The sequence below is a fragment of the Lissotriton helveticus genome, chromosome 7, assembly GCF_964261635.1.
Source record: "Lissotriton helveticus chromosome 7, aLisHel1.1, whole genome shotgun sequence".
NCBI lineage: Eukaryota > Metazoa > Chordata > Amphibia > Caudata > Salamandridae > Lissotriton > Lissotriton helveticus.
In genome coordinates, this window is record NC_136068.1 from 382,080,374 (window position 1) to 382,106,803 (window position 26,430).

Sequence of the window (26,430 nt, forward strand, 5' to 3'; positions counted from 1 at the left end):
GCTTCCAAGACAAATCTTCAGAGAGGGTGATAACCAGATATTCAAAGGTACTCACCCTTTCAAGTGAAACCCCTCCTAGTGAAAGTTTACTTCTAAAAAATGTATGGGGGTTAAGCAATAGAAGTTTCTTCTTTGCAGTGGTAACCCCTAGTCCTCGAGAATTGCAGAAGACTTTGAAGCGATTTAATAGCAGCTGTAGTCCCCCAGGGGTTTTAGATACTAACAGTGTATCATCAGTGAATAATAATGTTACCACTGTTGGCCCCTTCCCCTCCCCTCAGAGTAGGGGTGTCTGCTGGGATTTCAGAAAGAAACTTGACAATGCCATTCACGAAGAGGGAGAAGAGTGCAGGTGCCAGTACACAACCCTAGCGAACCCCCCTATTAACTTTTATTGGGTTGGTTTGTTGGTCTGGGAGCCCCATCGGGCCCTCGCAAAGTTATCCTCAGTTAAGCGAATAATTAATTATAGAATCTCCATGGGAAGACTCGCATCTTTTTACGACCTTCCAGAGCTTATTTCCTGGGACAAGATCAAATGCGGTCTTTAGACCTATAAAGGCTACATAAAGGCTCCCCTGACCAATAGCCACAGTCTTCCACGGCAAAGGAAGAAAACGAAAGACCTGGTGCTTGTTTTTTGTCTAAAGCCTGCTTGATAGGGATTCAGAATGATGTGCTCGCTAATCAAGTCCTGTAGCTTTGCAAGGACTGCACGAGCAAACACCTTACGAACACAATCTATAAGACTGATGGGTCTATAGTTGCCAGGTAAAGGTCTATCACCTTTCTTGTACACAGGGATCACCACGACTGCCTTCCATGAATTTGGTATTGGAGCTCCCCCAGCTATCTTGTTGGATAAGGCCAATATGGAATTTGTCAAAAAAGAGGGGGGGGACCAGGAGCTAGTTAAAGGTACAGTGCCCTTGCGCCAAACTAACCATGAAGTCAACAAAAGGGGGACACTGTTCCAAGGTGAGTAGTGCAAGCAGTCATAATCTCACTCCAGAGAGAGAGAGGAAAAAAGAGGAAAAGGAAGTATCCTAGGTCTGGGACTCAGTGGGGAAGAACAAGTCTTGTCTCTTGTTGCCCTCACAAACCCCGACGGATGTCATGCTTCATCATCGGGCAGTTGCTCCTCGTCAGGCCGGCACTGCAATGCCCTATGAGTCCCCCAAAGGGTCACTTTTTCGGAGATCTTTTGAGAACTGCTGTTTGGTGCATGTTGGTGAATGAGTCCTATGTGGAGGATGACAGAGTGCGTGCAAAGCGTTAAAACTGTCTACGGGTTGTCAGAAGAGATACTGTAATGTGGTGGTACCCTTGAAAGAGTAAAAAACCCGTAGGTTTAGAGTTACCCCTGTAGGCGTAATGTGCCCAGGTAACTATGAGCTGTCCTCTACACCTGCTAGGTGTTGTAAGAAAGGCAAAGGAGACATGAATTAAATAATGAAATGGAGAAAGTTCTGGAGACAAGAAGGTTTTGCTGCCAATATGTGCACAAAAGCTCCCAGAGGCCTCTGCACACAGTACCATTTTTTGCAGTCTGAGGGCTGAGAGCAGTGAGTGTGTAAGTGATGGAGAGGCTGCGTGTTCGGTTTTTCCAACTACAATAGATTAAATGGTGATCAGCTGTTGGCATCGGCTATAACCATATTAGCATTGATATTAAAACGCATTGCTAAACATTTCAGTTTTTTTGTTTTATTTGCACATAGATCTGTAGGTGTTGGTGTGATGCAGGGGTCAGTAGTGCAGCTCCTACTAGGATTTCCACTCGCAAAGAGGTTAAGCACAAGGGAGGACTGGTCTGGACTGGCTCCACAGCTGAGTGTTTTGATGGCTCTTTGGTTCGTTTACTCTTCCCCAGTCTTTGGTAGGAAAATGCTTGTTTACTCCTCCTCTGGCGTTGGTGGAAAAATAGCGATTTGATGCAGACTCGCCACATTTTGCTTGATGGTTGTAGACCTCTGCAGACTGGGACCAATACCAGGGTCATCTTTTCCTCCATTCCCCATTCACCCGCAACAAAAAACACAGTGCCCCAGGTGCATGGGGGGGAATTGTGCTCCAGCTACTTCGTGGCATAATTGTTGGGGTTGTGTGCTAGGTATACATAGGTCTGGTTCTCATATCACTGGATGTCGAGCCTAGAACTTGAGAGATGTGTATTTCCTGACTGATTCCATATTCGAGCTCAGGAGAAGAGCATTCCCTACAGTCTCAAGAAAAAGTTGCATTATCGACTATAATGGCTCTGCCCCTTTGCGAGAACTTTTTCCTATTTTGCACTTGAATGATAAACAAACAGCTCACCTATTAGTGAAACCTTATGTGACAAGTATGACAGTTCCACATTTTGCTTCATTAGGCACGGTTGACTTGGAATTCTCTATTAAAGTTGGACATAATTGTAAATTGCTACCATTAGGTAGAGAATTCAAATTACAGTTTTACTCCTCTCAGTCCAGATGTCTAAAACGCTTTGGTGAGGCTTGCTCACACGTTGGACATTTTTTGAATGGAGTCCTTTCCATGGACTCCGGGCTGGACTACGTCGAGCTGGTCTTCTCGTAGTCGTCGTTCTTCGAAACGCGTCGAGATGGAATTGAAGTCGCGTTCGATAACAATACCGTCGAATTGGAAAGGGTTACGCGCCGAATATAACCTTCTTTATTGAAGTCGGTCCGGAGCGCTTCGATCCTCATCCGAACCCGATGGCGGAAAAAAACAATCTAAGGATGGAGCCGATGCCCATGCGCACTAACACCAAGAGGAGGAGTCATCTATGACGACAAAGACTTCTCCAGAAGGAAAAACAAGTGCAATCATCCGAGCCCAACACCAGATGGCGATCTATTCATAAATGTACCACTCTGCAGCCCTCTATGCCAAGAACAGATGCATACTGGTAAGTAGCATATTCCATACCGAATAACTGAGAGTCACAATTGAAGGGGCTGACACTAATTTGCTAGTTTCTGCATCCATTTTATTTGATTTTCCTGACTTGGAGATACAAGGTTGTTATTGAACATGTGTAGCACACTATTGTGTAGTGTAAACAATATTCATATGTGGGAATCATGTCATGATCCAAATTTTGCTCATTTTGTAAAGTATTTAAACTGTAGTAAGATCAACAATCAAAATGGAAAAATCACTGAAAAGTGAGAAGCGTAAGTCTGACCGTTGCATACAAAAAAAGTTGCACAGTCCAGCCAGTAAAAAAAAAAAAAAATACAGGTAGAAAACTTAGTTTAAAAGCATTGATGTTAAATTGGTTTACATGTGTATGTTACCTGATTTGGTAAGTGTGTAATTTACATGCACATTAATCTTAACTAATTTATGCATTGGTGAATAGGATAATAAAAACTTGTTTCTGATTCAAAGAGATTTTGACACTTATGCGGCGAGTTCCTGAAATGCCTAGTGTTAAGTCACCTAGTTTTAAATAAATAAAATGGCCTTTATATGTAATGCAGTTTATTTACTGGGGGTTTTAAATAAAGTATTTAGTTTTAGATTTCTCTTGTGGAAACTGTTGGCTAGTAAAGAATTGAAACAGGGAGAAATACTTGTAAATATAATTATGAACTCTAAATTGATTTTAATTCCAGTGATACAGCTAAACTCTAGACGGATACAGAGTCTATTTATTTGGAAAATCTCATTAAAAGAGGTCTCTTCAGACTCCCCACAAGTAGACCATTGTTTGAGTAATAGAATGATATGAAAACGAGTGAATAACAAAGTGGCAACGTTTCAGGAGGGATCGGGTGAGCCACATTGTTCTCCTCATAATAAATGTCACCGTAGTTTGAGATTAAAACCTCTACCTCTTAATATTTTTTCCAACAATGTGGCCAATTAGTGTAGAAATGCAATTGATTTAGACACTTAATTTATAGAACGTTGATACAAAGCCCTTTCTTGAAAATTGATATTCATCTTTGGATAATTTTTATTGTAAACTTGGGCAAGATTGGTAGAAATAGGTTGCTCCAAATTTTTTAGATAAGATTTTTTTGTTATGCTTACTGATCAGGAGCTTGTAGTTAGATTATTGTTTCTAATATTTTGAAATGCATAACTAGCTCCTGACTTAAAGAAATGTTTCTGCGTTGGAACCTAGAATAATTCAAATGTGTGCCATCCCTTTTGATACTGTTGTACTTACGGGGACTTTAACTCCCATATGGGCAGGGTGGTGAATTACAATGTAGATATAAAGCTGATTGTAATGTATTCAATTCCTCTTACTTCGTAGTTGATGCTTTGGAATTTCTGGGCTAAGTGAATGGTCGTCTGTCTTTAAGCAGACCAACCAAATTAGCTCATCATGTCTTTAACAACGTCTTTTCTATTAATTATATATTTTCAATGTAAGAACACTGACCATTGGTTAAAAGTTTAATGACCTTGTGTTGTGAAAATTGACATCCCATGAAGAAGGTAAACATAGACTTTACTTAGATGTCTAGCCTACAACTAACATGCTCAAAGCACAATTACTGTTCAGGTTGCCCAAGTATGATTTGGAATCCCTGTAAATGATGGTTCAGAAGGCAGTGTTGCTGCAGATCATGTCACTGGATAAAAAAAGTAAATACTGGTTCCTAATAAGGGTAGTTTTTAGGTCTCGGCTTGACTGCTCATGAGCTGTCTCGAAGAGACACGTTTAGAATTCAGTGGGCTTCAGCCCGCCCATAGGCTTACCATTTGTTCCCTCCAACGTCGGGCTTGTGTCTTTCTTTTGTCCATAGCATTAATGCGTCATGCCTCTTCCTGTGTTTGGCCCTCCTCAAGAGTATGGACCAAGTACTTGTGTCCATCCACTGCTTCCGTTTTTGGAGCGACTTTCTTCTTTGTCTTTTGAGCACGCCACATGAGTGCTCGTGTTTTCACTAGCTTCGTCTGCTGGCAGGACCGGCCCCTCCTAAAGACTTCTTCAAAGCATTTTGATTAATATGGTAATCCCTTCTGCTTTCTGTGTGGCGTTCCACTTCTGAGGTGCTAATGTCACAATACATATTGCTGGATGTACAATTCTCTGTGGCACATTGGTAGTCGCTTGCTTTATAAAATTCAAAAATATTTTTCTTTTCTGCTCTACTGGTATTAAGCTAATTGTATGTCAGTCTTACAACAGTAGAGAGGTTGTGGCGTAACAGCGAGAGCTGCAGACTTTAAAGCTGGGGAACCAAGTTCGAGTCTCGGCAGGTGGCTCGACATCCTGTGATTCTGGGCTAATCACTCAATCTCTCTGTGCCTAAAAACGAATGTGTCCGTCTATAATGCAACTGGTTCTCATGTAAAGCACTCTGATACTTTAAGGGTCGGGTTGGCGCTATCAAGCTGAGTTCCAGTGCGCTGCAGTAACTAGATAAGTCTACATTGTTGTGAACATGTTTTGACTGTAGCGGAAGCAGTTTGTCCCCATTTTCTTCCTTTATCTGGGTAAAGATGGTGGCGCAGGACAGTGATGCCGAAGAAGAGGACTTTGTTACTTAAGGGAAACCTGTTGAGCCTCTCGAAGAAGGTCATTTTCACTAACTCAAGATGATCATTTACTTCCCTCCCTAGCTGTGGACATTTGTTCTAGTGAACGCTGTGAGGCTGCGTAGCATTGACTGACTTTATATCTCTCAATTCAACCTCCTGATGGCGTTGACATCTTAACTTTTCCAATATACCAAACTTTCTCATTGACGTTAATGGGAGTCATTCTCTGTAATAAACATCTAAAGCAGTGTTCACCAAACTGTCTGTATTCACCCTACAGACACACTCTTTCACTCCCTTTCAAAACTCTGCAAGCCAGAGCAATATCTTTCTGCATACATTACTGTTTACACAAGTTTACACGGCTCAGCACAGTCACATTGCACAATTGCTGTGCACTGTGTGGTTTGACGCACTATGTACAGCTGGCTAAAATACATTGACATCAACAACGCTGATGGCTCTGATTGCTGAGACCTGTTGGCTTTGCCAATGCTCGTTTGATTAACTATGAATTTCAGTTGATTGACCCATCCAGAATCTGTTGGACTTTGTCCTCTGGTACTTGTTATGGCACACACTGCTTGAAGTGGATCTCTCATTTGAGTCATTTTAGGCAGGGGCTTGATTATCAACATTCAAGATGTTCTTTTGATGGTTAACAAAAGGGTTAACAGTCCATGAAATCGGAGGTCTGATGGCTAAGAATGGTCTCATTTCATCACTCTGGATAATTTATATTGCAGGAAAGTTTAGTAATTAACATTTCAAGTCTGTTTTTGGAAAAACATAAGTTATCCAATAAATCGTAGCCAAATAAAACTGCTTTTGTGAATAGAGATGGGGCAGGTATACTACTGCTTATTTTACACCATCTTCAGCTGCTGTTTATATTTGAGTCTTGAATTGATGTGTGAATGGTTGCTTTTCATAAGATTCCATTAAAGACACTGTTGTTGCAATCATGAAGGCATTTGCTAGTTGTCCAGGAAAGATTATTTCTGGGACATTTGCAGTTTGCCAAATTCCTGGGCGGAGAGCCTGGCAATTCTAATCTTATCAAATGTCCCACTGAGCACCTAGTGAAGAATGTACTTGGATGATCCTACCAGTGAATCTTTTACGATGATTTCTGCATTGTCTTTGAAGAGTGGTCAGTAGTAACTAAAATAATAACTAATTGCCTGGCTGCGTTTTACTGAAAATTGTTCCATTTCAAGCTTTCTGGTTGTATTAAACTCTTTAAGACACAGTGCACAAGGTATAGCCCCTTAAATATCTGGGATTGCACTTTGTCAGAAGTGAATCTTTAGAACAGCATTTAGACCCAGTGATAAACTGGGGTTTCGTAATAATTTAAAGCCCTTATGGACGTAAATTTAGCACAAGGAAGTTGGGTGTGAACCTAGTTCTGCCCATTCGTGGAGTAATTGCAAGTTTGGCAGAGGACTGGGTCCCACTTGTGTTGCCTATTAGCAGCTGGTGTGGAAATCCTCAGATGGTTCATGCAGGCACAATGCTTAGCGTGCAGGCGCTGATTGCTGTTTTTTCATGCATTCTAGGCCCATTGACAGGGACACGAAGCAGGCAGTGAGCCTGCTTTTTTGCCTGCTTATCTGCTGTTGATGGGCGAGATCTTCCTGATAGTTTTTTGCCCATATTTTGTCGCCCTTCTCTTTATTGTGATTCATTGACTCCGGCCCATAGATGCATGAAGATCAATGGTCAGTGATGTTTAAGTCCTTCACAAAAGGCAGTGATGCTGAATTCTAGGTTATTCTACTGAAATACCCTTGGGTGATACCAAGAAAGAAGTTCAAATTCCTCCCACTAATACTAGAAAGTTGAATAAGAAATTCATGGCAACATTTTGTAGGTAAATATTGGGATGATAAATTTACATTATAAACTTATCATTCTTAGTTGTAAACAAGCATAATTAGAGGAGTTAAAAATATTTCACATATGTCACAGAGAATATTTAAAGGTAAGTTTGGGAGTTCTATAAAGTTAGAATTGACAGGGATGGAAAAGCCTGACTCCGTAGGGGTAGATTGTGCCATGGTGGTATGAGCTGCGTGGAATTTGTGTCTCATGTCTTGCCACAATTCCCTCTGTATCCGTCCTTGAGGGAATGCATTTTATTGAATGATATTCACGATCCAATATTGCCTTCAATGAGTCCAGCTTGGAAATGGTGTGGTGAGAAAAACCGAACAGCCCTGTTTTAAACGTATGAAGTTGACCACAATGCAGTTTCATTTGAATTTAAATATAGAAATTAGCTGGTTTGCCTTCTTTTCTGTAGTTGCTATTTTAATCCATGTGCTGTTTTTTTGTGTGACTTCTATACTAATCAAATTGGAATTTGTATGAATACATCGAAGTAACCGTTTATTCCAGAGCTTTCATGCTTAAAAAATATATTAAATAGAATCCTTCTTATTTTGGCCATTTTGCTAATAAATGTAATTGCATTTTTATTTTCAGACTATAAAAAGGCCCGTGCAGAAATAAAGAAAAAGTCTTCTGATACAATTAAGCTTCAGAAGAAAGTGAGAAAAGGTAAGACTGCTTGCTTATTTCAAATTTGATGCTCTTTCTGTTGTTTACTTCTGCCAAGGTAATGGTTCTGTTCATTGTATGAAAATATATATTTGTTTTAAAAATCTATGTGGGTCTCTGCTAATATTTTTATGATTTAAAAAGAGAAGAAACGCTGGGTCCATCTAGTTACTCCATTTCAGCACCAGTTGCAGCAGTCAGAGACCCAACTATTTATTTTCGCTGTCCCAACTCTTATACCATTTGGTAAATTGTAGGTGCTTTAAAATGTGGTCCGTTTGCTGCCTGCCACCTGTATAGATACTACATTTTGTCTCTTGTCGTCCAAATTTCCACTCGAGTCCTAAATACAGATAATCTAACCCTAATGTAAAGTCTTGGTTGAACATGCTATCTCCAAGAGAATGGTACAAAAGGGGGTGGCGATGTGTGGTAAATAAATAATACCTCTATTTTTGACTGGATATAACAATAACAGATAGATCAATAAATAAGAGTCAAGATTCGAGGTAGTAGGAGTTTGCAGGTTTAATACAGCATAAAGGACAGGAACAGGACAACCTGCACGGGCAAGATCTGGGATGGCTAGCCAACAGGGGGGCCCCGACAGCTGTCGGGCAGGAGCTGGATTGAGCGCGCTGGCTTTTAATAACAGTACACAAGTATATATAGTTAAAACAATTGCATTACAATACATACAGTAGGCGTAACAGTGGGCAGGGCCTGTAGCAGTCGCGAAAGATAAGGCAGAAAGTAGGTGTAACAAGAGGCGTGAACATAGACATGTGATGTAAACGTAACAGAATATGTCTTAAATGGGGCGGAAACATGGAGGGGGCTACCTAAGGAGCCGGGACCTCTAACCTAGTGGTGCGCGCAAACTGACAATGACGTGTTACCAGGGAGAAGCTGGGGGCTATGACTTCTGCGCTAGAAGAAGAGACTGAAGTCTGGAGAGTCAGAGCGACATGTACCTAAACACTATCTAGTATCTGGTGTTTAGAGAACATATTGATAGAATCCAAAAGTTATCAGGGTAAAGGCTAACAGACACTAAGACTGATGCATGCATTATTCTACATGTAGTGTGTGTTGAGGAATATTAAATGACCATAAATACAGTATTTCTCTTACATGGAGACGTAAAGGCTAGACGATGACTGAAACTATTGATGCGATTCAGTAGCTTAGGAATGCAGAGAAGGAGGGCTGGACTGATAACTAGAATCATAACATACTCTTGGCAGACTGGAGGCAGAGCCAGGCCGAGCCGGGCACTGTGAGGCAGGAAGTAAGTGAAGGGTCAGGGATACAGGTGGGGGCTGTATCGCTCCTCAGCGAGGGTTCAGGAGACAGGAGCTGAATCTGAGTCCGGGCCCTTTTGAGGCCTAGAAACGGGGACTTTACAATGAAATAACGTGCACACTGAGAAACGTGGCAACGTAGCTTTACATAGGCCTAATATTCGTTGTATTCACGAGGGCTGGAAACTGGCATACTAGAGATGGACACAACTATAATTGCGTCTTTAATCGATCATAGGGAATACATGCATATCGATCATGCACATACAACATAGGATGGAGGATACGTAGGGACACAGAACATGGCAAAATTTACTTTTCCACATTCCCTCCTTGTCACTACGTTTCCATCAGGAAACATCAATATTCATGATACCATCTATCATTTCATACAGTATCATTTGCTCGTCTCGAATTTTCTTGGAACGGGATCTAGGACGGGACTTGGGACTAGGAATACAAGAGGTAGCACAAATGCCGCAAATCGCAGGGCCACATTGTATACAGAGGCAGCAACTGAATATGATTGCTACTGCAATACCTAGAAATGTCAATACTTTCCATCCCCAGGCAGAAATTATACTCCAAAACCAACCGGACCATGTCCAGGTGCCTGGATTCTGGTGTAACTGATTGGCAATTTTATGAAGTCTGGTTATAGCTGAATAAACAGACGGCGCGTTATTAGGAATGAAAATGCAGCAACTAGATCCGATGACTCTACATGCTCCTCCTCTATCGGCCAGTATGACGTCAAGAACGAGACGATTTTGGAGCACGACAAATCTCATAGCAGATTGCTCTTCGGTTAAGTTACCTAGAGCAGAGGTAGTCTCATTCACTACTGCTTCAAGGGTTCTGGTTAATCTACGAATTAACTTACTATTCTGGATAGGTCCTATAAAGAAAAAGAATCCTTTATTGAAATCTGTATACTGTTCTAGAGCAGTTTCAGTTTGATCGACAATCGGGGATTCAATCTCCCTTCTATGTCTAATGTGTACTAGATGTGTGTTTCTATGATAATCAGATGGGGCTAGAAAAACTGGTGGCAGTAGGAAGGCAATGTAACAGGTTCCATCCCAATCGAGGGGCAGACGAACATATGCGGTCTGACCACAAACAAAATAAGAATGACGTGAAGCTTTGAAAATAGATTTCCCACTGTCACTATACTCGACAATAGTAGTACAATCACTATGTCCTACATGTACGGAACCATTATTTCTGACACATAATTCGCCTTTGACTGGTAGTACTGAAATAGCAGGTAAGTCTGGAGTAGGATCAGACTGAACATTCAGGACCATGAATTTCGAAGAATAATTACCTAAATTATAAACTTCATTTTCTAGATCTAACCCTGTTCTGTGGGGAAGACCTTGCTTGTCTGGAAAACATGTACTATTCAGAAGGGACATATCATTTGAAGATGACGTTAACATGGACCAGGCTCCACATGAACCGTTATGTGAGAACGGATAAGGAAACAGTGGCAGAACTCCCTTCGGTGTCTGGAAAGGGGAGAGTCGACCACACACCCAACAATTAGTGGCATTGCTGGTCTGGTGTGAATAATGTAACATACGGATGAATGAATTGTTGCGCATAGCAAGACGATAGGATAGTTCGTGAGGAGGCAGATCACTAAACGTGTGCTCTACTGTAGCATTAGAATACTTATTTACATGAGAAATTGGAAAACATAAATGAAATGCATAGCTCGTGCAGGTAACCATCAAGCTGAGAAACAATATAAAACTTAGAAAAACGATACATCGGATTGAGTTTTGACTAACTCTCTCACTATGGGGGTCTATTTCATACATGTCAGATACCTGTCTAACCGTTTCACCTAGGGGAGGACTTAGACAATTAAACTGGCTGACTTATTTTACTAGACCGGAGCTTACTTTTATACTCCTGCTGTGGAGTTTTCTCTAACAGGGGGGGCTTGATATCAATGTCATTTGCGGGACAGTCCTTAAGAATAGTTTCTTGGCAGTCTTTAAAATCTTGACAATCCTTGGAAATGTTCTTGGAAACAGTTTTTAGTCCGTGAAATTTCTTGACGTGTGACAGGTGCACCCACCCCTTCCTGCCTTCCAACTTGACGGCAGTACGGGTGGTCAGGAGGACTAACTTCGGCTCCTTCCAGCGAGGCTCCAGCGGACTCGAACGATCAAAATTCCGGACGAGAACCAAGCTTCCTGGAACAATTTCATGCGGTTTCACCTCGGTATTGTCTGGAAATGCGGCGGCAACCTGTGAACGACAAGAGTGTAGGGCAGACATCAAGGAAGCTAGGTAATCTGTCAACATATTGCTGGAAACATCTGTAATACTGCGGGGTCTAGGTGTACCCCACATGTTTGGGGGGCGGCCGAATACGACCTCATAAGGGGACAGACCTGATCTGGAATGTGCGACCATTCTCATGTAGAATAAAGCAACTGGCAGGGCAACTAGCCAGTCTACACCTTTCTCTTTACATGTCTTAGCAATACGGATTTTCAGGGTTTGATTATGTCTCTCTACGAGACCGGCTGCTTCAGGATGGCGCACACAATGGAACTTCCACTGGTACCCTAACAGAAGGGAAACATGTTTCATTAACTCGGATGAGAATGGCTGGCCGTTATCAGAATACACGACCCTAGGGAGTCCATAACGGGGAAAAAATTCACGAACCAATTGCTTGGCAGTGGTCGCTGCTGTGTAATCTGGAACTGGATATGCTTCTGTCCACCTGGACAAAGCGCATACAACTACAAGGACATACTTGAAACCTCGACATCGCTCCATCTGAATATAATCCATCTGGAGGACTTCAAAAGGGTGGTCAGGAGGTTGGAATCCACCTTGTTCCACCGGGACACTTTTACCTGGATTGAATTGACAACATATCATACAGGTACGGACTTTCTGCTTGGCTGCAGCTCGTAAGTGCTTATTGAACCAGAGGTTCTGTATACTGTCTAACATGGCTTTTTCTCCTAGGTGTGCTGGACTATGTGCGGTATTGATAATAACTTGAACCATGGAGTCGGGGAGAAACCATGTGGCTCTACCCTTCGTCACCCATCCCTGATCTGTCTGGACCCCTCCTTGTTCGGACCATTTCTTGATTTCTGCGGGAGTAGCATGTAACTGGATATCTATGACATCTTGAGTAGGGTCCTTAACTGTCATACAAGTAGTCTGTTCTAGAGTGGATGTCGGTGTCTTGTTAACTGGTATGTCTGGTGTCTGTGCTGTAAGCTTGGCTGTTCGATCTGCTAGATCATTACCTTGAGAAATAATGTCAGTAACTTTCGTATGTGCTTTGCATTTCATGATAGCGATAGCTGTCGGTAAATGTATTGCATCTAACAGAGCTTGAATAAGGAGACCATGCTGAATCTTGGTTCCATGAGAAGTCATGAAACCTCTCTCCTGCCAGAGCACTCCGAAGTCGTGTACGACTCCGAATGCGTAGCGTGAATCTGTGTAAATATTAACTTTCAGGTTCTTGGCACGTATGCAGGCTTGTGTCAGAGCAACTAGCTCTGCTGCCTGAGCAGACAGGGTGTCAATACGGTGTGTTTCAATAACTTCAGTGTCAGTGGTCACTGCATACGCGGCTACTAGTTCTCCTGTACTCGTTCTCATACATGAACCATCCACATAAAGTGTCAGGTCGGGATCTGGTAATGGAATATCTGTCAGATCTTGTCTTGGCTTAGTCATAGTGTTAACAACTTCCACACAGTCATGTGTGGCAGGATTTGAAGTAACTGACGGTAACAGTGTAGCAGGATTCAGAACGTTGCAGCGTCTGATTTCTATGTGTGGCTGGAACAGTGTCAGTTCATAACCTGTCAAACGTGCAATTGTCAAGTGCTGAGTCTGTGTTCGGTTTAAAAGAACTTCCACGGAGTGTGGAACTTGTACTGTCAGGGAGTGTCCTAATACTATGGAATCACTTTGTCTGATAGCTAGTGCTGTGGCTGCAACTGACTTGAGGCACGCAGGCAGAGCCTGGGCTACTGGATCTAGTGTGCTCGAAAAATAAGCACAGGGCTTGTATTGTCCTGCTTGATCTTGTGTGAGAACAGATAATGCTGTACCATTACGTTCTGTGACAAAAAGTGTAAAAGGCTTACTGTAGTTCGGTGTAGCTAGAACGGGAGCTTGGCATAAAGCTTTCTTTAACTCATTAAAACTAAGTGTATGTTCAGATGTCCAAGGGAGAACAGTCGATACGGCTGCCTCCTGTGTCGTTAACTGTATCAGTGGTTTAGCTAGAAATGCATACTGAGGAATCCATTGTCGACAATAAGAAGTGAGGCCGATAAAAGCACGTACCTCCTTCTGGGTCTTGGGCTGAGGAAGACTCGCTATTAACTGGATACGATCGGGTGTCAACTGCCTACCCCACTTGGACAGTAAGTGGCCTAAGTAGATCACTTGCTGGACACAGAATTGAAGCTTCGAAGGGGACACCTTGTGCCCCATCTCGGCTAGAAAATACAGGACTGTAAGTGATGCTCGCTCGCAAGCACGTTCAGAACGGGCTGTGATCAGTAGATCCATCGACATACTGGAGCAGGGCAGTGTCAGTTGGCATGTGAATGTTGTCTAGTTGTCTCTTAAGTGCTTGACTGTAGATGCTAGGACTTTCTGTGAAACCTTGAGGAGCTCGTGTGAATTTATAGCTCCTTCCATTTAAACAAAATCCGAAAAGGTACTGGCTGTCTGGATGAATGGGGACACTGAAAAATGCGTTTTTGAGGTCTATGACTGTGAAAAATGTAGCCTCAGAATCAATGGCTGTCAATAGAGATGAGATATCTGGAACAACTGGGTACTGGGGAATGATACATTTATTGAGTTCTCGAAGGTCAATCACTAATCGATATACTGGGGGTGCATTTGGATCAGTACGTTTCATGACTGGAATGATAGGAGAATTACATACATTGGAGTCAGTTTCTACAACTACTCCTTGAACAATGAGTTCATCAATAATTTTGGATAAGGCTGCTACAGCCTCAGGTGGCAATCTGTACTGTCTGATTCGTGGCAAGACTACACCTTGCTTGAGAGTCACACGATGGGGTGTGATTTGCATACAACCAACATCAGTTGGACCTTGCGCCCATAGATGCTGCGGAACATTAGACAATCTCGGATCAAAATCTCGTAAAACATAGTGACCCTTGAAGTCACGTAAAAACAAACGTATCCCCTCTGGGGAACAGCAAATAACTGCACCTAATTCTTTCAGTGTCTTAATACCTAACAAATTTTCTGGACATGACTTCGTAAGCAATAGATCAGTAGTTCGGGACAATGGACCTACTTCCAGAGTAACTGGCTTTGATATCTCGTTTACAATAGGCTTTCCTGAAAATCCAAGGGAAACATTTCTAGAGCCTGAGAGCGGAGCCCCTGGAACCTCGTCGTGACTAATAGTCGTCCTACTTGCCCCTGTATCAATCAGAAACTTTCTGTCTTTCCCTAATACTTGACTATGAACATAGGGACCTTCTTGATCTACAGGAATCTCGATGAGAGGCAAGCCTACCTCCCTCTCTAGGCTGTTTCATGAATACGCTTGATACTCTGGATACTCTGTCTGTGCATACTGGTACATTTGCTGTGTAACATGCTGCGCTGCAGCGATAGGCTGCGGTGCTGGAACTGTCTGTTGTGCATTCTGTGGCTGAGAAGTCTGTGAAACTTGTTCTTGTCTAGGCGGACGTGGTCTTTCTTTAGTTTTACCAGTGGCTATATTGTGTTTCAGAACTGCACACTCGTTTATAAAATGACCTGGCTGTTTACAATAATTGCATTTCCCTTTAACGGGAGCTGCAGGATGACTGGCTTGATTCGGACCCCTCTTCTGACTGTCTTGTGGAACAGATTGTGCAACTAGTACTTTCATTTTCGTGTCTTTCATACGTCTTCTCTCGTGTTCTTGCTCTTCGCTGATTCTATTCTGGTGGTACTGGAGCATCTGGAGCATTTGGGACGGAGTATTAGCTTGCCAGGTACTCTCGACTTTCAAAACTCTATTCTTAACTTGTGGACTTGAATTCTCGACTAATTTAGTAACAAAAAGATGAGGGTATGACTCACTACTCGTCTTCAAACCACTGTTTATTATAAAACATTTCTCAAATCTAGAATAAAAATCACTAGTATCTTCGTCTTGTTTCTGTTTACAGGCTGAGATTGCATCCCAGTCTTCCTTTTTAGTGGCTAATAATCTAGGTAAAACTTGTATTAATAATTCTGGTAATTCTTTACATTTGCCTCCAAGACCGGTACCTGGTACTCGTATCTTATCTTCAGCTTCTAGAGCTGTCCAATCGATCTTTTTCTCTCCCACCTCCCAATCTTTTTCCTTGAGTTTTTCGTATATGCCCGCAGGCAACAGGACTTTTAACATTTTAATAATATCTGGATACGTGTATTCTCCCATACGGAGCATGTCTTTTAATTCTCGGTGGAACCCTGCTGGATCTTTGTCGTGACAGGGAATTAATTTCTTCATCTCTAAGAGTTCCATCTTTGTAATCGGGGTGTAAACAAATACTCGTTGCATTTCACCACCCGCTGTCCTAACTGGGTGTACTTCTCGTAACGGATGCTGTCTATCTATATAAAACGGTTTATTTTCTGGAGGTGAGACATGAACAAAATGCGGATTCAGAAACGTTCTATATTTGTGGCGCTGTTCTAGAATGACACTAATTAAATCGGTACCTAAACCTTTCCATCTATACTGGAGTAGCTCGTTCAGGATATCATGTAACGGACCTGGATCAGAATGTTGATCCTCATACAGTGTAATGAGGTGTTGGATCATATACATACCCACCAGTCGCTGCTCGGCTGGGGGCAGTTTCAGAAACATTTGTGCCACTATTTCGTCTGGAAAAGTGGTAGAATCAGTAATCCATCGGACTGCTGATCGGGCTAGTTCTTGTTCATGCATAGTACCTAATTCACTATAACCGATTCGTGATTTCAGAATTTGATCGGTAGCTTGAAATACTTGTTCTAGAGAACCTTGTTCCTGTGCTGGAAGATGAAAGACTTTCTTGTGTTCTAGGCGTAAATGTCGGTCTGGAATTCTAGATTTACCCACATACGCTATTCTGGCGGGATTCTCGTCGTCTACCTCTTCAGTAGAAGAGTCATTTTCTTTCTCGCTTCCTAGAGCTTCTTTGCGTTGTTCGTGTAACCTTATTATTTCTTTACGTATTTTCTTGTACATACTCTCTATACTATTGAGTGTCTTGTGCTTACCCTCGGCTATATTATCACTCCACTTTGTCAGAATTTTCATTTCGGTCGGATCTTTAGTCGGGGAATCTTGTTCCCTAATTAAACAATTGATCAGAAACTTTAATAACATGAACTGGATCTCAGCTTTCCTGAGAGACATGACTTCAGCAATACTTTCTGGATCTTGTCCTGTACGAATGAAACGATACATTCTGTCTAGATCTTCTTTCATATTTGGTAGGGTGACCAAATACTCGGACACCTGCCTTATACGTACGGAATATATAACCATACTATCCTCGCCTGGGACTGGATCATAACAGCATTCAGTAAGAAGTCGCCTGATTTCTGCAATGGACTTATATTTGGGCGTACGCTGTAACGCACGTTCATGTAACTCGACTGCTCCTAAACGTCTACTTGGCGGCGGGGTACCAGGAGGACCTCCTCCCGCGGCCCCTATACTGGAATCGTCGACTGATACTCTTCGTGCTGGCAGAGTGACTGATGTGGCGGGAATTTGTACTACGGGCTGGACCGGGGGTACCGTAACAGGTGTTGTAACAGGTGCCCCGGTGGCTGGAGGACCATGAATTACATTATTTACAGGAGCTGGTGGAACAGGATTTGCATATTCTGGGACTGTGTCGTCCAAATAGGACGAGAGAAAAATATCAGCTGCGGTCGGTTTGTGACGTAGCTTGGTCGGAACTAAGGGTGGCGGAAAATTACTGGATGCCTCCGGGGTTGCTTTTGGCAAGCCCTCGGCAAGAAGAGGATACATACCCTTAATGAGGGCATTCCTCTGTCTGTCTGACTGTTCGGTTTTAACTCGTTCACCTATTTCGATTAGTTCCCTTTCTTGGGCTCTTTCTGAGGTTTCTCTACTTAATTCTGACTTTCTGATTTCTTTTTCGGTTCTTTTATGAGATTCTTTGCGCCATAACTCGATGGCATCTTTCTGTGACTGTCTGGCTTTCTTTTTCCATAATACTTCTTCTACTCGCATGATGCACTCGGCATCCCATGTACCCGATACGGGCCATCTGTACTTTTCTTCTAACTGTTTGGTGTACTCCACCCATAAATCTAGATATAATATGGCACTTATGCCATGCTTTTGATACATAAAATGACCTGGACTGTCCCTAGGCGGGACAGGAACTGCTTCTTCTAACAGACCTTTTCTAGTTTTTAACTGACGTAACTTGGAAAACAAAGGCATGACTGGGCTGGAGTCTAGACACAATACAATACACAATGAACACAATAATTACACCACTTTCATACCACGACATTGAAATACATGAATGACATTTAAAATAACAGTTTTGACAAAATACTTGACAAAATACTACCTGGAATACTGAAAACAGAATACATGAATTTCTCGAGAACAGAACGGACTAGAACAGAAACTAGATGCACTGCTAAAACAGTACGAAACTTACCGGTCTCATAAAGAGACACGTCAGGACCCGCATCCACCTAAGTGGACACTTCGTGTTGGATCTGTGTACCCAAACCCACGGACCAGAGACAATGCAATTGACCCTGTCTAGATACTACCCCAGCAACGGTACTCACCGGGCAGCAAGAACGGAAGGCCTCGGACTGGACTGGACTGCTACGACGCCGGACGGACGAACTTCGGACTTCTGTTACGGGTGGGCCTCCGGATACCTCGGACCTTGGACTCTCGGCTTGGGCTCTGGTCGGGACTCGCCGCGTTCCTCCACCGCCTCGTCTGGATGCTGGACCGCAACCTCCGTCTCCTCCGTGGGCCTGAGGGATACTTGAAGCAGAAATATCTGCACGTGCACGGTATGGTTCCGTCACGGCTGCAGAGGATCAGGGGGCTTGCATGGCTTCACCGGCGCGTGGGGAAAGGGCAAGTCCCTGTTCGGGCGCCATTATGTGGTAAATAAATAAATAATACCTCTATTTTTGACTGGATATAACAATAACAGATAGCTCAATAAATAAGAGTCAAGATTCGAGGTAGTAGGAGTTTGCAGGTTTAATACAGCATAAAGGACAGGAACAGGACAACCTGCACGGGCAAGATCTGGGATGGCTAGCCAACAGGGGGCCCCCGACAGCTGTCGGGCAGGAGCTGGAATGAGCGCGCTGGCTTTTAATAACAGTACACAAGTATATATAGTTAAAACAATTGCATTACAATACATACAGTAGGCGTAACAGTGGGCAGGGCCTGTAGCAGTCGCGAAAGATAAGGCAGAAAGTAGGTGTAACAAGAGGCGTGAACATAGACATGTGATGTAAACGTAACAGAATATGTCTTAAATGGGGCGGAAACATGGAGGGGGCTACCTAAGGAGCCGGGACCTCTAACCTAGTGGTGCGCGCAAACTGACAATGACGTGTTACCAGGGAGAAGCTGGGGGCTATGACTTCTGCGCTAGAAGAAGAGACTGAAGTCTGGAGAGTCAGAGCGACATGTACCTAAACACTATCTAGTATCTGGTGTTTAGAGAACATATTGATAGAATCCAAAAGTTATCAGGGTAAAGGCTAACAGACACTAAGACTGATGCATGCATTATTCTACATGTAGTGTGTGTTGAGGAATATTAAATGATCATAAATACAGTATTTCTCTTACATGGAGACGTAAAGGCTAGACGATGACTGAAACTATTGATGCGATTCAGTAGCTTAGGAATGCAGAGAAGGAGGGCTGCACTGATAACTAGAATCATAACATACTCTTGGCAGACTGGAGGCAGAGCCAGGCCGAGCCGGGCACTGTGAGGCAGGAAGTAAGTGAAGGGTCAGGGATACAGGTGGGGGCTGTATCGCTCCTCAGCGAGGGTTCAGGAGACAGGAGCTGAATCTGAGTCCGGGCCCTTTTGAGGCCTAGAAACGGGGACTTTACAATGAAATAACGTGCACACTGAGAAACGTGGCAACGTAGCTTTACATAGGCCTAATATTCGTTGTATTCACGAGGGCTGGAAACTGGCATACTAGAGATGGACACAACTATAATTGCGTCTTTAATCGATCATAGGGAATACATGCATATCGATCATGCACATACAACATAGGATGGAGGATACGTAGGGACACAGAACATGGCAAAATTTACTTTTCCACAGATGGACGGAGCATCTGAACCAATCAAACACTCACACCCAGTCAACAGATCTGGGTTTAATCCATCACCGTTCTTTAGCCCACTCTTGCCATCCCTTGCTCACTTTGCCACTGGATTCAAGCAAGCCGGGCTGAAGACGGCTGAAATGCCAGAAACCGGTCCTCGGAAGCTTGTTTCCTGTCCAGGGAAGGCATGGCTTGGCAGTTCGGGCTGGACTGTTCCCATGAGGCACAGGGTCAGACTGATTTGCTTATGGCCATGTCTGAACTGGGGAGGCTGAGTGGGCTAAATAACGGTGATGGATTAAACCCAGATCTTTTGACTGGGTGTGAGTGTTTGATTGGTTCAGATGCTCCGTCCATCACCACCCCCTTTTGTATCTCCAAGAGAATAACATGGCCACTTGTGAGGCAATGGTTTACTATTCAAGTACTGAATAAAATTGCGTTTTCCCAGCTTTTTTGCCAAATCCCTGGGTTCCTGCTGTTCAGCTACCCGATGCTAAACCCATTCAGTGGTTGTTGTGGTGGATTTCTCAGAATTGGCTGCATCCTGTTCTAAATCGGAGATGCCCCCTGCTTTCCTGGCCTATGTGGCATATGGTTCCAGTATTCAACCCATTCATGAATAGACTTGCGCACCAGTGGGAGCCCTCGGACCTAGGGAAATAGCACAAATATGCGTCTGTTGCACAGTATGATTTGCATACTAATGTTCTTTTTTTATTGATAACCCACTAGTGGGTGCTCTCGGACCCTGAGAAATTACAAAAATATGCGCCTATTTCACGGTATGAATTCTATACTGATGTTGTACTTTTTTTAGGTTTCGACTGCAAAAAGCTGCGCAAGCAGCTTTTGCGCAGGAGAAATCTAATGAGAACTGTAGTGTGGCTTTGGGTCGGCCCTCGTCATTCATTGGCTGGCTCCATAAATGGAGCCTAGCCATTGGACGAGGGGCCTGTCCGTCAATGCCGGACCATATTCGGGGGCGTTCCCGAGATTCTTTGGCTTTTGCCGACGTCACGCGACGTCAGCCGAAAGCCGGGAACGCCCCCGAATCTGGTCCGGCATTGCCGGCACTTCTGCGTCTCTCAGTAGTGTCTGCCTAAGTTTCTTGATAAATGCCAACCTGCTGTTACTTTATTGAAAATAAGGTTGATATTATTGCCGTCAGTTTCTTGTAAAGTGTCTTAAATAAAACTATCAAAAATTACTCGCTAGGGATATAGTACCTTTTTAAGATGGCCGTCTTTGTGACCTAATCCTAGCTTCGAAGAAGCTCCTCTTCCATGACGGCAGCCACTATTGCCCGGTCCGTATATAGTACAGGTAAATACACATTTCAATGTGTGTATATAACATCTGCCATGGTTACGGTAACCCTTCTCGCCAAGCTTCTGCTTCAAGATAATTACTCCGATGCTGATCTACGAACTATGGCCAGACCTTCCCAATCCAAGATGGCCGCCTCCGGAGGGTGGTAGTACGGATGCCGAGAGGTCCACATCCCTTGTTGGCAGTTCCCTATTTGAGTGAAGCTTCTTCCGGGTTCTTTTTTTCTTTCAATAACTTTATTGAGCGTCGCCCCGTCACACTGCGGGTCGGAAAGGGTGTGTGTTGGTTGCAGTATGTAGACGGTGGAGCAGGGATAGCAGCGTTCTCGCCCCTCCGCCAGCGCCATGGGGCAGTAGCACAGCTCTGCGGCCAGCATGAAGTACAACGAGAAGGAGCTGCTGTCCTTGTCCAAGCAGCCGGCAGAAAAGGCTGATGAACTACTCATGAAGGGGCCCAAGAAGGGCAGCGGTAGGTCAGACGGCATAGCCCACTCTAGCAGCTTCTGCTTGCGTGACACACTTCAGGAGGGGTACTTTAAGATGTCATCAACACCTAATGAGTTATATGTGGTGGCTTATAGTGTTGGAACTATTTGGGCATAGCTGTCAAGTTTCCCCAGCTCCATAAGTGATGTGCTGCTTCAATCCAGCTTGTTTTCCTTTCAATGATGGGATTTGTAGTCCTATTTTATCATGGAATAAACAAGACAAGTCCCAATATGCAAAGAAAAAACCTGGACCTGGGAAACTTGGCTGAGCTTTTTGGGGTACTGATGAATAAGTGACCAAGTGTGCACCAGATGACAAGTACCACTGTGGGCCACAGGGGATAATGAGTTCCGTCGCTTATCCTGCTTTGAGGGAAAAATCAGGTGACAATTGATGCAGTGGCATTGAAGGGGAGGGTTTATGAAATGATTGTGTGGGGTGGAAGTGCCGGCACCACAAAAGAGACAGCAGTGTAAAAATGTCAAATGAGAAGCGGGCAGCGTGATGTACAAAGGGATGGCGAGCATGCTACTGTGGCGGTACCAGATGCCGAGGCTGCACTGTATGAGTCCGAAAGATGATAGCCACTGATGGAATATCACATTAAGAGGAGGGTGTCCTATGGTGAGGGGCTCTGACGAACAATTTTGTAGAAACACTGTTTAGGAGAAGGGAAGCATGTCTAGGGATTTCTGCGGAGGATTGTATAATTAAGGGTTTCACTGATTTGTTGATAATGGGCACAGCCAGCAAAAAATGTGATGGTACTGTGGGTTACTGGATTTTTGGATCGTTTTGGATTACCTAGTGACCAGTCAGCACTGTGGGTGTCTAACAATGAGAGATGGCACTGAGTGAACCAGATGAAGTAAAGAATTGACAGTAGTGTTCATTACAAAGTTATGAGAGGCATTGATTGCTTCGGTTCTTCATGAGTGGTTATCCATGCCCCTAAGTAAGGGTGACGCCACCGGGGCATGAAATGATTATTGAGCAGTATGAGTTGCCAGAGAATGAGAGGGGTTTGTGATTAAGGACAGTGGGGTATTTGTCGGGTGACATTGTGAAGGGGCACTCTTGAGTAAAAATAGGCAGGAGGTGGCTAAAATAGAGGCAGGACTGCAAATACAAATGGGTACAAAATGACGAAAGGGCACTCGAGGGTACCAAATAATTAGGGTGTTGAATATTTGCTAAATGTATTTTGTAGAAAATAATCTCCGGGTCAAGTAGGTCCCAAATGATGAATGTGCCAGAAGGCTGTTTTATGATGTGTGCACCAGTGAGGGTGAGCTGCCAGGTGCTGATGTGGCACTGTAAAATATTTAAAAATGCTGACGCCCTAGGATGCAAAATTAGGAGGTATTACTGCCAAGTGCCAAATATTGTCTATGGCTGGCACTGTGGAAATAATTGAAGGTGGTCTGCTGGTATGAATTATATTGTGATTTGATTTTTAATTTAGAATTGAGGGAAAATAAACTAATTGTTCCCCCTACACCACACTACAATGATGTGCTAGTAGCCCAATTACTAGGAGACACAGATTCCATGTTATTTTTATGTGTATGTTATAACTTGCGAAAATCTAGGCAGTTGTAGTGACATCTGCATTAATCCGTTCCTTGTGACATATCCCCGGAAATTCATTTTATGAACCACAAAAGGAACCCTGAACTCTGTTTCAGCACTTTGGTAAACATCACACACATTAACGACCTGTAACTGGCCTAGCGAAAGGGACCAGTACCTGTAAAACAAGTTGAACTGAAGACAAATTGGATGTGGTGTACTGTTTGATGAAGAGCACTGGTTATTAAATCTACAGGGGCACGGTCCCTCAGTCAGGTTGCTTGGTAGTATACGAAGTGATGTGGGTAGTACTATGTGACATGCGACTTTAACCGTGAGCTAAGCGAAAGGGTCTTATAGTGAACTAAATTAAAGGGCATTGTAATTTATTAAATCAGGAGTTGCTGTGTTCAACTAAAGTTACAAAGGCCAATTTTGTGTGCTAAATTATGGATGACACTGTATTGTATAAACTGATGGAGAGTGTAATACATGAAGGATGCAGAGTCCACTTGATAGGTTAAGATCCTTTATTGCAGGTTCCTTCCAGGTTAGACAGACAAGTTAAGATTATAGGTAGACTGTAGATAGACCCCACCAGGAGCTCGCTGTTGATAGCTCAACCTCAGATGACCAACTGCCTCAATAGGGAATAGAAAGGTACAGTCAGCTAGAGAGACTCCTTGGCATTCTATGATGTCATAAGTATAATAGTATTGTCTAGCCAGAGAGGAACAGTGAAGATAGTATTTACTACACATCCTCTCTCTTTATGGAGTAATAGCAGAACAAAGGAATAATCAGCAACAATCTCTCTGTGTGTGGGTCTGTGTGTGTGGGTCTGTGTGTTTGTGTGTGGCTCTGTGTGTGTGTGTGGGGGGGGCTCTGTTGGTGTGTGTGTGGGTCTGTGTGTGTCTGTATGTGTGTTTTTGTGTGGCATTTGCCAGAGATTAAACTATTGGCATTGTAAATGACAATGCCATTTATTTATCTGTTTTGAAGACCAACACATAAATACAAATTTTGTCATTTACAGTGCCAATAGCTCAAACTTTTCAAAAGGCGAAACCATTGCATTGTAAATGCTTGTTCTTTTATTGAAGCTAGATTCTCACGTTTCTCTTTAAGGGGCTCTTTGTGTAGGTTTTACAAAACAAAAGTGCTCATTCGACAGCCAGCGCCTCTGTTTAACTTGATCAAACACTTGGTTACGTCTGGCTCGACGTGTAAAACACAGTTTATATTTTGTCTTGGCTTTTCAGGTTTGTGGCATCGTGCTTCTGTTTGTTTGATAGGTGTGATCATTCTGGTGTGGCTGGGAGTGCCTGACGCGTTCTCTGTAACCCTTCTTTTGCAACAAAATACCGACTTGCAGTACCTTAGCCGAAGGCTTGTGTTTGATCACCAAATGCAGCCCTGGCTGTAAAAAGCAGCAAAGTGACTTGTTTTCATGCGAAGAACAATACTCTTTACCGGGAGATGAAAAATCATATGGCGAGGGGTGAGCCGCCTTGCTCTGGGGCCATCCATCAACCTGTGTGCAGCATCAATGAATCCAGCGTTTCATTCATAAATCTGCGAGTGGTTCTCATTCATAAACCCAGGAGTAGGCGGGCGCCTTCCTGCCAGGTATATTGTCAGCCGCTCTCTGCATCACCCTGTGTTGCGCTGCAATACCGTAACCATGGCAACAGATGCAGCAAACACGTAAAATCGTGACGGTTTTATGAATCGCATAATGAACACCCATGTCGCATTCCGTACAGTGGCCCTTAAGCTGGACATTTGTGATTTTGCTGAGAAGAATGGGAGATGTCATCTGGAGTTTACGATTCTGACTCGATCAGGCGGCATTCATTGTAAGATGCTGTGCGAGTGGTTTTTCCGTTTCCCTTGAACTCTGTGTAAAAAAAAAACTCTGTATTGATACATTTATAATTTTAAAGTGAGAATACATATTTGACCATCGTTAAAGGACCGCTTGAGCGTTTTTTTCAAAATTGAAAAATGTTGTTCAAAGCCAAACGTTCCCTACTGTGCCTGCCTTCAGCTTTATTTAGTGTGCTTGCTATTGTACACGTCGTGAACTTCCTGCCTTTCTGAGAGGTGAATACTTCCTTCGTTTCTTTCTCTTCGCTGAAGGAAGTCTAAGACCGGAAATGGTCACTCCGTTTCATCAACAGGAAGCTGGCTGTAAAAGCTTGCAAAGGGGCTCTTAGTTTACCACTCTTTCCAACGTACTGTCTGCAGAATCAATGTTCCGCCGTTTAAGCCCCCCCACCCTGTAATGTACATGGAGGAGCCCCCCTCTGGATTTTATCCGAGCGCTCTGACCTGAGTACTGTGCTGAGGGGGGCCCTGCAGCTGGGGTCCCCCTCCCGAACCGCGGGGGATTTGGGGGCCTGTGTTACGCCCTAGGCTCCCTGAAGCCCTTCTCTAAACGCTGCGCGAGGCCCTGTGCCTTGTACTTACCCAGCTATTAGTTTAAGAACTTGCGGTTTTTCTGCGGGCAGGTGTGAACATATCATATCAGCATATTATTGACTGTGAATCCACATACTGACGGGGATGGCTCGGTGAGTCAAACGCTGGCCTCAGAGGTGGTGATCTGCAGGTCAAGAGTTCGAATCCTGGCAGGGACCCACTCGCCCGCCATCCTTTCCAGGTTGGAAAATAGACTACCATTGAGTAATAATAACACACATGATAGTTACTGCACTTCAAAGCAATGGAAAGGTAGAATGAATCTCTATATATTTACCCCCTTGTGGGGAAATCACTTTCGGCCTGATTCATGCACCCTAAGTTTCAAAATTGGAAATGTACTCCTGTGAGTTTCTTCCTTTGTTTGGAGAATCACCAACAATATCAGGAGTAGCCTCGAACATTTTCAACAGTTGTAGATTTCTGGGGTACTCCCACTTCTCAAAATGTACCCCTGAGTAAGTCATGCCATGATGTGCATATGTGTTTAGATCACTTTTCCTACCTCCTCCACAAAGAAATTATCTTTCACTTTGATGAAACCTCTTCCCCCACACTATCATTTAATGTGGAGGTGTCCATTCCACTTTTCCACCACTGGAAAAGGAAGGACAACTAACTCCTAACATTCATAGGCGTCATGTTACATGCTATTCCATGTTGGAAAATGACCTGCAAAATTTTTGTGAAATCTGGCAAACATTTGTGACTCTTTACTGCACTTTTCTGGTTTATCACCCCAACATCACACACTTTCCTGCCTCTAGGCC

General features: G+C 43.4%; 1 protein-coding gene across 4 annotated transcripts in view; it reads left to right on the forward strand.

The window, feature by feature from the left end:
• Positions 1 to 26,430, forward strand: part of LOC144768495 (protein MTSS 1-like) — a 563,908-nt gene that overhangs the window by 337,327 nt on the left and 200,151 nt on the right. For all 4 annotated transcript variants that reach the window (XM_078652201.1, XM_078652202.1, XM_078652203.1 and 1 more), the window contains exon 6: positions 8,002 to 8,076. In XM_078652201.1, the coding sequence (XP_078508327.1) occupies positions 8,002 to 8,076 (75 nt within the window). The remainder of the gene's footprint in view (positions 1 to 8,001; positions 8,077 to 26,430) is intronic.